The 14,076-nt window shown below is 45.0% G+C and overlaps 1 protein-coding gene across 1 annotated transcript in view; it reads right to left on the bottom strand.

Moving 5' to 3' along the window:
• PPEF1 (protein phosphatase with EF-hand domain 1) overlaps positions 1 to 14,076 on the bottom strand; it is a 95,301-nt gene that overhangs the window by 30,612 nt on the left and 50,613 nt on the right. The window contains 2 exon segments of the mRNA XM_040339429.1: positions 2,574 to 2,759; positions 7,266 to 7,583. Of these exon segments, the coding sequence (XP_040195363.1) occupies positions 2,574 to 2,759; positions 7,266 to 7,583 (504 nt within the window).

Here is a 14,076-nt window from a genome sequence, read left to right as displayed (position 1 = left end):
GGTAGCTGTCGGCCCGGTCCACTGTGAGTGAGGCAACACCACAGCCCAGTCATATGTGGACCTCGGAGCAAAGCTCACGGCCACCTCAGGAGTCATGAGGTATGGCGTGGCAGACCAAGCCTCTTTGCATAGGTGTGTCCACGCTTGCTGGTCGGACTGAGTAGACTACAAGGATCTATAATATCCAGCCTGTCACTCAGCCGACAGTTGAAAGAAGATTCTTCAAGAAAAAGTGAAAATAATATAAAATAAGATAGAATAAAATAAAATTTCTCCTCAGGGCGCTGGGCCCAAAGGGAGCCATACGTCCTTCTCCTTTGCTAGGCAGAACGAAACTGAGGCTGCATGCTGCAGTGAGGAGGGTTATGTCTGGAGGGACCGCCCCCTGGGCGGGGCTGTTCAACTCTGTTAATTTAACATGTATTTAACCATTTAACATGTTTCTGCCTAGTCCTCTCCTGTAAACAGGAACATAACCCACTTGTCAAGACTTAAGGAGCTGTGTCCGTCCATGGACGATAAGAGAAATATAGTTTTGCCTTTAGTTATACTTTAAAGTAATAATGAATCCTCAGTTTTTCAAACACTTTCAGGAGACAATTTACAATAGCTTCTTTATTTGTATCTTTTAATCCTTGCTTATGTTGCAATTTAACCACTTCAGTTTTGGATGGTTTACCCCCCCCCTCCTTCAGGATTGCATTACATACAAAGTGCAGAGTTCAGGGGGTTACATACAGAGTGCAGAGTTCAGGGGGTTACATACAGAGTGCAGAGCTGTCACTTGTAAACACAAAAACTGGACTTTTGTGTTTACAAGTGATTGTGGTGAGCGGGCACCAAAGGGTCTGAGCCAGAGGTGGTGGAATTGAGATCCCCCAAGTTCCCCCTGAAAAAAACCCCCGTAACTAGGCCATTGTTTGTGATACGGCACTGAGTTTCATGTGATGCTGTACCCAAATAAAATGTATGTTCCCTTTTTCCCACAAAGAAAGCTTTCTTCGGGTGGTATTTGATCACTTCTGCGGTTTTAATTTTTTGCGTTATAAACAAAAAAAAAACGTAAATTAAAAAAAAAAAAATATTTTCTACTTTGTTATAAAACACATCCAATAAAAAGATGTAAACCAAATCAAGTTTCTTCATCAATTTTTTTTTTCTAATCTTTTTCTTTATTTCAATAAGATGGAAAAGACAACAAAAAAAAGAAAGAGAAGTTTCAAGACATCTTCCATACATCATTATAGTAACATAATCACATAATTGCATTCCTCCATTAGAATAGTAGTTATATTTCAGACTTTACTTCATAGTCTCCTCATTTTATTCATATTTACAATAAATCCCTTCTTTATTTCTCCTGGTGTCCGTTTGGTCATGTATTTATAATCTCAGTCTATTCCAGTATTCTCAATACGTGTCTATCCCCCCCTCCTAAGTTACCCCTACCGTCTATTTAATAACAAAACAAGTCTACAAAAATACAAAGTCATAGCGTCTACAAACTGTGGGATATTTTTATGGAATTTGTATTTATTTGTAATTGTGGCGATCAGCGACTTATAGCAGGACTGCGATATGGCGGTGGGCAATTTAGACAACTAAGGCCCCTTTTACACTGGGGCGGGAGGTGCGCTGACAATATAGCGGCGCTATACCGTCGGAATTGCAGCGGAATTGCGTCTGTATTCAGCTGCTAGCGGTGTGGTTTTAACCCCCACTAGCGGACGAAAAAGGGTTAATACTGCCGGAAATGTGCCTCTGCGGAGGCGCATTGCCAGCGGTATTACCGCGGTGTCCCATTGTTTTCAATGGGAAGGAGCGGTGGAGGAGTGGTAAAGACACCGTGGTCCCGCCAGTGCACCCCCTTAGTGTGAAAGCCCATGGGCTTTCACATTGAGACTACAGGGCAGGAGTTTTTCAGGCAGTATTTAGGCGCTATTTTTAGCACTAAACCGCCTGAAAAACTCCTTAGTGTGAAAGGGGTCTAACTGACAATTTTGACACTTTTTTGGGGAACCAGCGGCACCAATACAGTGATCAGTGCTAAAAATATGCACTGTCACTTTACTAATGACACTGTCAGGGAAGGGGTTAACATTCTCAAAACCTGGGATATCACTATGGATGACAGACATTGTCAAGTTGGATATTTGTCTAGGTTTTCTGTGTGAGCTAATGCCTGTTGTAGTGTTAGCCATTGCAGTTTGCTACTGTTAGGCCCCGTACACACGACCAGTTTCCTCGGCAGAATTCAGCTTCCGACCGAGTTTCTGGCTGAATTCTGCCGAGAAACCCGACTGTGTGTACACTTTTGGCCGAGGAAGCCGACGAGGAGCTCGGCGAGGAAATAGAGAACATGTTCTCTATTTCCTTGTTGCTCTATGGGAGCTCTCGTCCCGCCGAGCTCCTCGGCGGCTTCAGTGCTGAACTGGCCGAGGAACTCGATGTGTTTGGCACGTCGAGTTCCTCGGCCGTGTGTACGAGGCCTCAGGTTGTAGTCACATCATTCAGTATGACAGCCTTAATGATAAACAACATGCAAAGAGTCATTTTACCTCAGACACTCTTACCTTTCCATTGTGACATAATTCATACCCTTCCTGCTTGCATTCGTGTGACCTAATCAACATTTTTAAATTATATTTGTCCAGTAATTTTGTAGTCACATCCGGTCCAAAGTAGCAACCACCACCACGAAAATTGTTTGGACAGCAGCCATTCTGATTTCTGGGATCACTCCATAATATGTCAACAATCTTGTGTAGCACACGTGGAGAACAAAAAAAAAAAACAGCCACAAAAAGACATTTTGCGTTATGCGAAACATCACAGCTGAGGCAATTGCAAATCTTATCTACAGATTTAAAGCTGAACTTCAGGCAAACAGCTACAGACCCTTTCCTATGTAATAGTTTGTACTTCTGTCTATTCAGTCCTGACACAGGACTTTTTCCTACTGCAGTAATGCAATGCAGCTTGGCCACCTACCTTCCTTGTGGTTGGCCAGGGAAGGCCAGCAACAGTTAAGGCGCCTCATTCCTCTGCCCACTTTAATCCCTGTCAGTGCAGTTTTATAGGAAGTTACTTTGATGCAGATATGTGCGTGACGTCATGACGCCATCACAGGTAGGGTGCTCTACATCTGGAATGCACACCATACAGGAGCAGGTCTCCTCCAATAATTAGATGGTGTGTGAGGAAGGGCAGACAGCAGTGGGGAGATATAAGGCACAGGGGAAGTGGCTGAAGAAGGAGAATAGAGAGATTGCCTCTCCCATTTGCACCATCTAATGGCAAGACCCTTAGCAGCCCTGGGGAGTACTGTGTTACCTCATATTGCTAGCCTTGTGGTCATTTTTAGGCATTACTTTTCCTTCTCCCTTGCTTTGTTTCTCCTTTGCGGGTTCTCACCACATTTAGGCTGCATTCACACTGTAACGCGGCGTATGTGGCGTATTTTGCCGCGATTTGTTAACTTTTTTTTTTTTACAAATCATTTGCATTGATGTCTATGCCGAACGCCGAAAGCCGTCTGAAAAAAAGGGTCCGGGACTTGTTTTCAGGCGGCAGGCGTACGGCGTTTTCGGCGTGAGATGTGAACCATCTCATAGACATCAATGCAAATTCGCTCCTCTAGCTGCACGAGCGTCGCGCTTCAGGCGTATATACGCCTAGGTGTGAATGTAGCCTTAGAGCTCCATATAATAGTAACTGAGGGCCAGATTCACGTAGAATCGCGGCGGCGTAACGTATCGTATATACGTTACACCGCCGCAAGTTTTCATCGCAAGTGCCTGATTCACCAAGCACTTGCGTGAAAACTTACGCCGGCGGCCTCCGGCGTAAGCCTGCGTAATTCAAAGGGGCGTGTGCCATTTAAATTAGGCGCGCTCCCGCGCCCGACCTACTGCGCATGCTCCGTTTTGAAATTTCCGCCGTGCTTTGCGCGAAGTGACGTCATTTTTTCGGACGGCGACGTGCGTAGCGTACTTTCCTATTCCCGGACGTCTTACGCAAGAGAAAAAAAAATTTAAATTTGACGCTGGAACGACGGCCATACTTTAACATGGGCTGTGTAAAGTTAGGGCAGGTAAAACGACGACTAACTTTGCGACGGGAAACTAGACTAGCAACGACGTAACGAACGCGAAAAACCGTTGTGGATCGCCGTAAAACCTCATTTGCATACCCGACGCTGGAATACGACGCGAACTCCACCCAGCGGCGGCCGAGGTACTGCATCCTAAGATCCGACGGTGTAAGACAATTACACCTGTCGGATCTAAGGGCTATCTATGTGTAACTGATTCTATGAATCAGTCGCATAGATACTCTGAGAGATACGACGGCGTTTCAGAGAAACGCCGTCGTATCTCTTCTGTGAATCTGGCCCTTAGTTCTTTCCTTAAGGCACATGTGTCAAACACAAGGCCCTGGGGCCGAATCTAAACTAGCATCTGGAGCGCAGGGAGGTAATGTTACTTTACTAGAAAAAAACATAGCATAGTTTACAAATATCATTAGAGTTTTTCAAAGAATATACTTCACATATAGTCTAAATGTGTATGCGCAGCTCAGTGTACAATTTTAGCAATGCCAAGATGAATGAACTCTTACGCATGGGAAGAGTGACGTCATCTTGCAATGGCCAAAGACAGAAGCCAAAGATCGCTACTCGGAAGCTTCCAGGCCGAAGATGTCAGTGAGTGGTATGGCGCACCTGGACACCACAGTGCTTGAGAGAAGGTGAGTATAGTTCTGCTTTAAATAATATGTGCAAAGTTGTGAAAGAACAGCCTCTTAAGAGGGAATGTAGAGGAATTTTGCATGTATTGCCATTATTAAGGTATGGTGTACAAGACTTAAAGACACTGGCCGCCGATCAACAAGAGGCACTGCCCCCCCAAGGTTGTGACCAATAGGAAAGCGATTAAAAGAATGATTTATTTTTAAATAAATGGTAATATCACTAACATTTTTTAACATCTTAAAGATAAAACTTTTTAGTCATATTATGATTTATTTAAAGCGGTTCTCCACCCTAAAGTGGAGTCCCGCTGATCGGAACCCTCCCCCCCTCCGGTGTCACATTTGACACCTTTCAGGGGGGAGGGGGGTGCAGATACCTGTCTAAAGTTCCGGCCACACGCTACGGGCAAAAGACGGGTTTTTCTGACTTCCCGTCTGTCGCCCGTTGTGTGCTGGGAACACTCGGCTCCCAGCACACAGCGTGTGAGCCAATTCGGCGGGCGCAGCGCGACTCGCGCATGCGCCGTAGGGAACCGGGCAGTGAAGCCGCAGCGCTTCACTTCCTGGTTCCCTCAGCGTGGATGGCGGGGGGAGCAGCAGAGAGACGAGCGATCGCTCGTGCTCTGCTGCGATCAGCGCTGGACTCCAGGACAGGTAAGTGTCCTAATATTAAAAGTCAGCAGCTGCAGTATTTGTAGCTGCTGGCTTTTAATATTTTTTCCCCATGGCACATCCGCTTTAAAAATAGGTCGTTCTATGTGTATGCAAGTGCACTGTGGGGCACCAGACTAATAGAAGTCTATTAGGTCCGTCAATGTTAAACAAGCACGTGATTAGAGCCTGAGGCTTCAATTGGCTTATTTAGCATTGTGTTCGGGTTGCAGAGCACTGAAACCTGAACTCTCCCACTTCTGAATATAGCGAATCAGAATTTGCCATGACGTCACTCCTGGTTTCGCGACCCACCGGGTATCACCAGCCAGCACTGCTTAAAAGTAACATTCATTTTTTTTATTACTTTTGGTGATGCAAATATGAAACTTTGCATGCAAATAAAAAATGACCACAACAGGGATTTCGAAAACTGGTATACTACTAAGCAGTGGCGGCTGGTGGGTTTTTCTTTTAGGGGGGTAGCAAACCCCCCCCCCTCCTTCCCCCAGTGGCTTAATCTAGGTGGCAGGCTGTGAGGGCAGCAGCGCTGGTGTCTGCTCTTCCAGCGGCTTCCTCCACCGTGTGTCTCCCCTCTTTTCCACCTAAGCACTAGACATCTAATATAATCGCCTGATGCTTTGGCCAATTGGGAAACAGATCTCACAACCTGCCTCCTGATTGGCGGGGAGAAACTTAGTGTGAAAATAGCAAAAATGTATTCGCTATCATCGCACAACTGAGTGGGCTCGGAGCGCAGTGCTCTGTGCCCTGAGCCCACCCATTTTTGAAGCCTATTAGAGCCTCTGGCTCTAATCACGTGCATCAAAAAAACACTCCCCCCCCCATTGGAATCCATAGTCCGGCGCCTTAATAGGGGGTCAGACGCATGGATGGGGGGGCAGCACCCATGCACACTCTATGGATGGGCTGCCACTGCTACTTATCTGTAACTAGACTTAAAGGAGTTCTCCAAGCTAAAACTTTTAACCCCCGCTGTGCCCGGGCTGTAAAACTATACAAAATAAACTTTCACTTACCTGCCTACGATCCCCCGTTGTTCCGATATTGCCGTCCCGTTCTCCGGTCCCGGTCTGTTCCACTTCCTGCGGGTCGGTGACTCACAGTGCGCTCAGCCTATCAGCGGCCGCGACGGGACATTGCTGCGGCCGCTGATAGGCTGAGCGCACTGTGAGTCACCGACCCGCAGGAAGTGGAACAGACCGGGACCGGAGAACGGGACGGCGATATCGGAACAACGGAGGATCGTAGGCAGGTAAGTGAAAGTTTATTTTGTATAGTTTTACAGCCCGGGGGCAGCGGGGGTTAAAAGTTTTAGCTTGGAGAACTCCTTTAAGAAGTGTTGTAGCCATCAATATCAGATTGCACACACACACACATCCTCTTGATTTACTAAAGACAAATGAGCTGTTCACTTTGCAAGGTAATTTATCTTTTGCAAGCGCATTTTCCCTTAGCTTAGTGAATATGGGGAAGCTGTGCTGACTTTCATCGTCCAATCAAGTGCAAGCATATATTTTTTTTTTTTATAATTTTCTTCACTTGGTTGGGTGCTATTTGCAAAGTGCAACTTCCCCTTAAAAGTGAACATCCTATTTGTCTTTAGTAAATGATCCATACAGAGTCAAAGTAGGGACACAACCCTATTTGTCATTGCCAGCAGAGTCAGTGCCTCTCTGATGGTAGTCTGAGCAAATGCAAAGGTTTTGATGGGCCTTCTTATGAGAGTATGTTCTGCTAACAGACTAAAATAAAAGATCATAAAGCACCAGCATATAAATGTTTATGCAATAAGTGTAATATGAAAATGCTATTATAGTTTTCCTTTAACGAGTACGCACCTGTTTCCACTCATCTCTTTCCACTTTAGTTAGTTCTGGAGTCATATCAGGCAGACAAATACTGCAATCCAGGTAATGTATTTCCAGAATACCCCTCTTCCCGAATTCCTCACTCAGTACATTAGTATGCGGACTGGAGGGCAATGTTGGTGAATGGCATGGCTGAGGAGCAACGTGTGCTTTGTAGCTCATAGTCCCCAAATGTTTTTCTGAATTGGTAAAGCTTTTACAGCCATCCAGTGGTGCTTTGTCAAGTTTTGGAACTCTGGCACTGTCTTTTCCTGATTCTAGTTTTGGTGGCCGCAGAGCAGATTTATACTGAAATGTAAGAAAATACATATTATTATTATTATTATTTGGTCTCACAGCTGTAAATTAAACCTTACAGGTCCTTGTTAACGCACTGTTGCCCAGAGGCCAACCATATGTAGATGCTTAGGCCAAAATTTAAAAGGCATTAAGGTGTGTCAGTGAACTTGACATGCCTGCATACTTTTTCTTTTTTTTTTTAAGGACACATATACACTATGGGGTTGATTTACTAAAACTGGAGAGTACAAAACCTGGTGCAGCTCTGCATAGAAACCAATCAGCTTCAAGGTTTTATTGTCAAAGCTTAAAGTGGTTGTAAACCCTTATAACACACTTTATGCTACAGGTAAGCCTATATTAAAGGGGAGGTTCACCCTAAAAACGACTTTCTCTTATTACATTTGCCCCCCACATTACAATACGATTATGCCTATTAGTTTTTTTTTGATGCTATACATACCTTGATACAGAATATTCACCCGTGACTTCCGGGTTGCGAGTCCCGCGGGAGTGGGCGTTCCTAACATGCTGGTGATTGACGTTTTGACAAAAAACTAGCTCCCCCCGTCGCGTAAGCCGCGTCACGATTGGCGAAAGGAGCCGAACGGCGAGTCGGCGCTATACTGCGCCTGCGCATCGCCGTTCGGCTCCTTTCGGCAATCGTGACGCGGCTTACGCGACGGGGGAGCTCGTTTTTTGTCAAAACGTCAATCACTAGCATGTTAGGAACGCCCACTCCCGCGGGACTCGCAACCCGGAAGCCACGGGTGAATATTCTGTATCAAGGTATGTACAGCATCAAAAAAAAACTAATAGGCATAATCGTATTGTAATGTGGGGGGCAAATGTAATAAGAGAAAGTCGTTCTTAGGGTGAACCTCCCCTTTAAGGCTTACCTGTAGCTACCCGGGATATCTCCTAAACCTGCACGGTTTAGGAGATATCCCCCTGTGTCTGCATGTGCCAAAGTCATTGGCGCATGCGTACTGAAGCAATGGCATGTCATGCCGTTGCTTCAGTTAGACATGCCGTTGCCGGCAGCTCCCACGTGCATGCGCAGGAGTGAAGTCATCGCGGCTCCGTCCAATCACAGCCCTGGAGCCCGCGATACCCTAGAGTCATTCCGGGAGAGATGTAAGTAATCAAAGCCCCTGCAGCGGTCCTCGTTCTCCCCCGCATAGGATGCATTAAGGTGAAAAAACAGGAGGGTTTACAACCCCTTTAATTGAACAAGCTGAAGTTAGAAGCTAATTGGCTATCATGCCCAGCTGAACCAAGTTCTGAGTGCACACATTTTAGTAAATCTCTCCCAATGTATCTTGGAAAGTGCAAAGTCTGGTGCAGCTCTGCATAGAAATCAATCAGCTTCCAGGTTTTATTGTCAAAGTTTAAAGGGGTTGTAAACCTTTGTGTTTTTTAACCTTAATGCATGCCATGAATGCGCCAAATCGCACTGGACCGCACCAAAAGTAGTGATCGCACTATTTAAAAAAATGCACTGCAACCCGATCACATGGTACTTCTGTAACATGTGATCCAGTGCATGCCTGTGTTTCGGGTGTCGTTAACTCTAACTTAACACCTGCTGCAGATTGCAATCGCAGTGTGTTTTGAACGCGGTTGGGAAAACGCACATGGAGCGCGGGTTTCCGGCACCATTTTCTGGTGTGAACGGGTACTTGGTGTCCTCAAAGGGGTTGTAAAGGTAAATGTTTTTTCACCTTAATGCATCCGACGGTACCGCCCCCCCCCCCCCCCCCCCCGAACCCCTGTTTTACTTACCTGACCCCTCAAAAGTCCCGCGTGCGTCCACGTGATCCTCTTCAGTTTCCAGCCTGGCCGTTGATTGGCTAGGCTGGACGGATTGATAGCAGCGCAGCCATTGGCTGGCACTGCTGTCAATCACAGCGGATGACACGGCGCGCCGAGGGGCGGGCCGAGTGATATGCCCACCGCTGTATCACGGGAGCGCGCTCGCAAAAGCTTTCCACCATGTGAGCTTGCTCGCATGAAGGTGGAAAGCTTTTGCGAGGAGGAGCCGAGACAGCCGCCGAGGGACCCCAGAAGACAGGGTTAGGGGACACTCTGTGCAAAACGAGCTGCACAGTGGAGGTAAGTATAACATGTTTGTTATTTATAAAAAAAAAAAAAGTTTGCCTTTAGTGTTCCTTTAAGAAAATTAATGTTTCTTTCTCTTCTAAAATGTTTTACATTTTTATACTGTTAACAGTTACTGGTAGATTCAGGCCAGAGATTGGGAATCCTGGAAGTTAGCCAATGAGTTTCCCAGTTTATTAAAGTATACTGGTGTTCTCTCAGTGACTGTCCTGCAGTCTGCAGTGCCTACAAGAGCTGCACGATTTTGTCTAAAATGAGAATTCTCACGTTGTAACATCATCTTTCAAATTATACTAGGGTTGTCCCGATACTAGTATCGGTATCGGTAACGATACCGAGCATTCGCCCGAGTACTTGTACTCAGGCAAATGCTTCGATGCTTCACCCAATACCTGGACAGTCAGGGTGATCAGTGCAGTGGGAGAGTTACAAGCACTGATCACCCTGTATAGGTTTCAAAGTCTGACTGCCGGTCCATTTCTCTGCTCCCCCCCCCCGTGCGGCTTTCAGCTGCTTTAGCGAAATCAGCGGTGATCGGTGCTTGTAACTCTCCCACACACGATCACCGCTGACTGTCCCCGTATCTTCCTCCAGTTTCCCTCCGTTTTGCTGGTGTCCCCCTCCATGCTGCTGTCCCCCTCCGTTCTCCTCCGTACTCTGTCCATTCACATAACTGAAACATCGTAAACTGTGTTTACGATGTTTCAGTTTATGAATGGAGAGGAGCCGCTGTCTTCTCCATTCATTTCAAGAGCAGCTGAGGCTGCTGAGAAAGGGACTGGGGAATCTGTGTCCCTAGTCCCTTTCCCTGTCTCAAAGGGGAGATATCAGGGGTCAGTTAAGACCCCTGATACTGATATCTCACCAAAGCCCCCCAACAGGGCTGATATAAAAAAAAAAAGAATTGCAATGAATAATAAAAAAATGAATTGTAAAAAATAATATAAAAAATAAAATAAAAAACACACTGAAACTGTCCTCTCCCCCCCCCCCCTTTAAAAAAAAGAAAACATTGTAAAAAGAAATAAAAAATTAAAATGGTAAAAACCAAAAAAAAAAAACTACTGACACATGTGCCACTGTCACATGAGATTAAAAAAGTATCGGTAATCGGTATCGGCGAGTACTCGGTCTTAAAAAGTAGTATCGGGACAACCCTAAATTGGGCTAATTCACTAAAGTGTATTTTTTTTTTTAAATTGCATTTGAAAGACCGCTGTGCAAATACGGTGTGACATAAAATATTGCAACAACCACCATTTTATTCTCTATGGTCTCTTCTAAAAAATATATATATATCATGTTTGGGTGTTCTAAGTAATTTTCGAGCAGAAAATAATGATTTTTACTTGTAAGCAACAAATGTCAGAAAAGGTTTGGTCTTTAAAAGGTTAAATCTCCCTCATTTACACACTGGAGTTCTTTCCTTTGATGAAAGAACAAAAAGATACGTTGTTTCTACTTATTCCCAGTTGTGATAAAACTTGGCACACTGCCTGGATTTTTTATTTATTTTTTCCAGCTGTGAAAACTCTCTGCACTTGAAATAATCTTGAAATGCTGTTTTGAGGATTGGGAAGGAAAAAATATTGCAATTTTGATTCTTAATGATTAATTGTGCAGCTATAGGCCCAGATTCTGAAAGGGGCTTACGACGGCGCAACGCCATGTGTCGTAAGTCCTAATCTGGGCCGTCGTATCTATGCGACTGATTCTTAGAATCAGTTACGCATAGATAACCACTAGATCCGACAGGCGTAAGGCTCTTACGCTGTCGGATCTTAAATGCAATTTTTTTTTCGCCGCTAGGTGTCGCCTCCGTCGTTTTCCCGATCGAGTATGCAAATTAGCAAAATACACGAATTCCCGAATGTACGCGTGGTCGACGCAGTGAAGATACGACGTTTACGTTAGATTTGCGACTCTTAAAGTTGCCCCTGCTATATGAGGGGCAACCAATGTTAAGTATGGCCGTCGTTCCCGCGTCGAAATTTAAAAATTTACGTCATTTGCGTAAGTCGTCCGTGAATGGGGCTGGACGCCATTTACGTCGAAACCAATGACGTCCTTGCGACGTCATTTAGCGCAATGCACGTCAGGAAATATTAGGGACGGTGCATGCGCAGTACGTTTGGCGCGGGAACGCGCCTAATTTAAATGATCCACGCCCCCTACCCGGATCATTTGAATTAGGCGGGCTTGCGCCGGGAGATTTACGCTACGCCGCCGCAACTTTACAGGCAAGTTCTTTGTGAATAAAGCACTTGCCCGTAAAACTTGCAGTTTGCTTAACGTAAACGAGATACGTTACGCCCGTATAGTTTTACGCCGAGATACGAGAATCTGGGCCATAGTGCCTACCTATCTGTACTTTAATTCACACAGGACTCTGCTTTCTCCTGTAGGTGGCAGTATAACCCTAGATTGTTCTACTCTTTAAGCTGTGTTCCTCAAAGGGCAATAGAGAAATACAGAACTGTGTGGAGCTGAGCGTGAAAAAAAGCAGTTACAGTACCTAGCTATGTAGAGTTGATCTATGTGCGTTACTCTTATACTTCATAGCTACTCTGGCTATAATCACAACCTTGGATTCCATAAAATGAATATGTTGTGTACAGCCAGTGCTCAGGCACCGCCAGCGGGGATCAAGAAAGGAAGTCCAAGATGGAAAGTTACTTAGGTATACTGAATGCAAGAGAGAATTGTTTTAATAATATACATTACAAAAACAATAATATTTATGTCAGTTTGTATAAAGAATGAAAAGAACCCTTTTCAATGTTGGCCTCAGGCAAATGAACGGTTAGGTACACTTGGGAGTAACCACCTATAATTACAATTTTATTTACCCTCAGCGGGGTCACACAAGGTGATGTATAATGTTGTGCTGCAAATGCTTTTGTAATGACATACATCGCTTCATTCACTAAATACAGCCTGGTTATGTCATCCACTGCAGGATTTTTTTTAAATAAAGCTGAAGTTTAGTTAAAGTAGATGTAAACCTTTACATATACCGAGGGAGTGACTGGCCTCAGGTCATGAACAAATCCTCCTACATAAGTTGTACCTGTTTATCGGCAGCCCTTTTGTTTATTCATCCATACAAAGTGCTGAATTTTAAAGCTTGTCTGAGAGTTCAGAAAAAAAGAGTGAAGAGAGCTGAAGTTACACTCTGAAGAGTGCAGAGAGGAGAGCTCTGACAGCTGATTGGAGGGAAAGGACACACCCCCTCCTCCACAAAGCACACAGGAACAGAGCTGAGGCTGTCAAACGACTGGAGATCCCTCCCCGTCACTTTTTTTTCTTGGTGTCAGGAAAACTTGTCAGAAATGACTCATGCTGATAGCAGAGGAACAAAGCAGCAGACAAAAATTACACTTAGGGGGTTATTTACGAAAGGCAAATCCACTTTGCACTACAAGTGCAAACTACAACAGCAAAGTACACTTGGAAGTGCAGTCGCTGTTAATCTGAGGGGAAGATCTGAAATGAGGGGAAGCTCTGCTGATTTTATCATCCAATCATGTGCAAGCTAAAATGCTGTTTTTTAATTTCCTTGCATGTCCTCCTTTCAGTGCAATTTCAAGTGCACTTTGCACGTGTAGTGCAAAGTGGATATGTGTTCAGTAAATAACCCCCTTAGTGACCGTTCACAGGAGAGACAGAGCAGCGGTGTGCCGATGTAAACAAAGCACACCGCTGATCTGTCAGGGAGGAAAAGAGAGAGATCGTGTTTCAGCTAAGCTGATTCACCATCTCTCTTTTCCTCCTGTGAATCCACTCCCCCAACAGTTAGAAAGCACCTCCCAGGGAACACATTTAACCCCTTGATTTCCCCTTCCCTGCCAGTGTCATTTATACAGGGATCAGCGCATTTTTATAGCACTGGTCCCCGAAAAGTGTCACTTAGGGTCATATTTGTCCGCTGCAATGTCGCAGTCCCGCTAAAAAACACAGATCGCCGTCATTACCAGTAAAAACAATAAAAAAAAACCGAAAAGTCCCTAAATCTATTTCTATTTTGTAGACACTAAGGGGCAGATCCACAAAGAAAGTACCAGTAGATACGCCGGCGTAATTTCAAAATTCCCACGTCGTAACTTTGTTTTGAATCCTCAAAACAAGATACAACGGCATCTGGGTTAGATCCGACAGGCGTACGTCTTCGTACACCTTCGGATCTTAGATGCGATTTTTCAGCGTCCGCTAGGTGGCGTTCCCGTCGTAATCCGCGTTGAGTATGCAAATTAGCTATATCCGACGATCCACGAACGTACGAGCGGCCGTCGCATTTTGTTACATTGTTTCCGTTCGGCTTTTTCCGGCGTATAGTTAAAGCTGCTATCTGGTGGCGTACTCAATGTTAAGTATGGCCGTC

Source organism: Rana temporaria, chromosome 2 (genome assembly GCF_905171775.1).
Source record: "Rana temporaria chromosome 2, aRanTem1.1, whole genome shotgun sequence".
In the NCBI taxonomy this organism is placed as follows: domain Eukaryota; kingdom Metazoa; phylum Chordata; class Amphibia; order Anura; family Ranidae; genus Rana; species Rana temporaria.
Note: the sequence above shows the minus strand (reverse complement) of the source record. Positions and strands in the feature narration are given on the sequence as shown.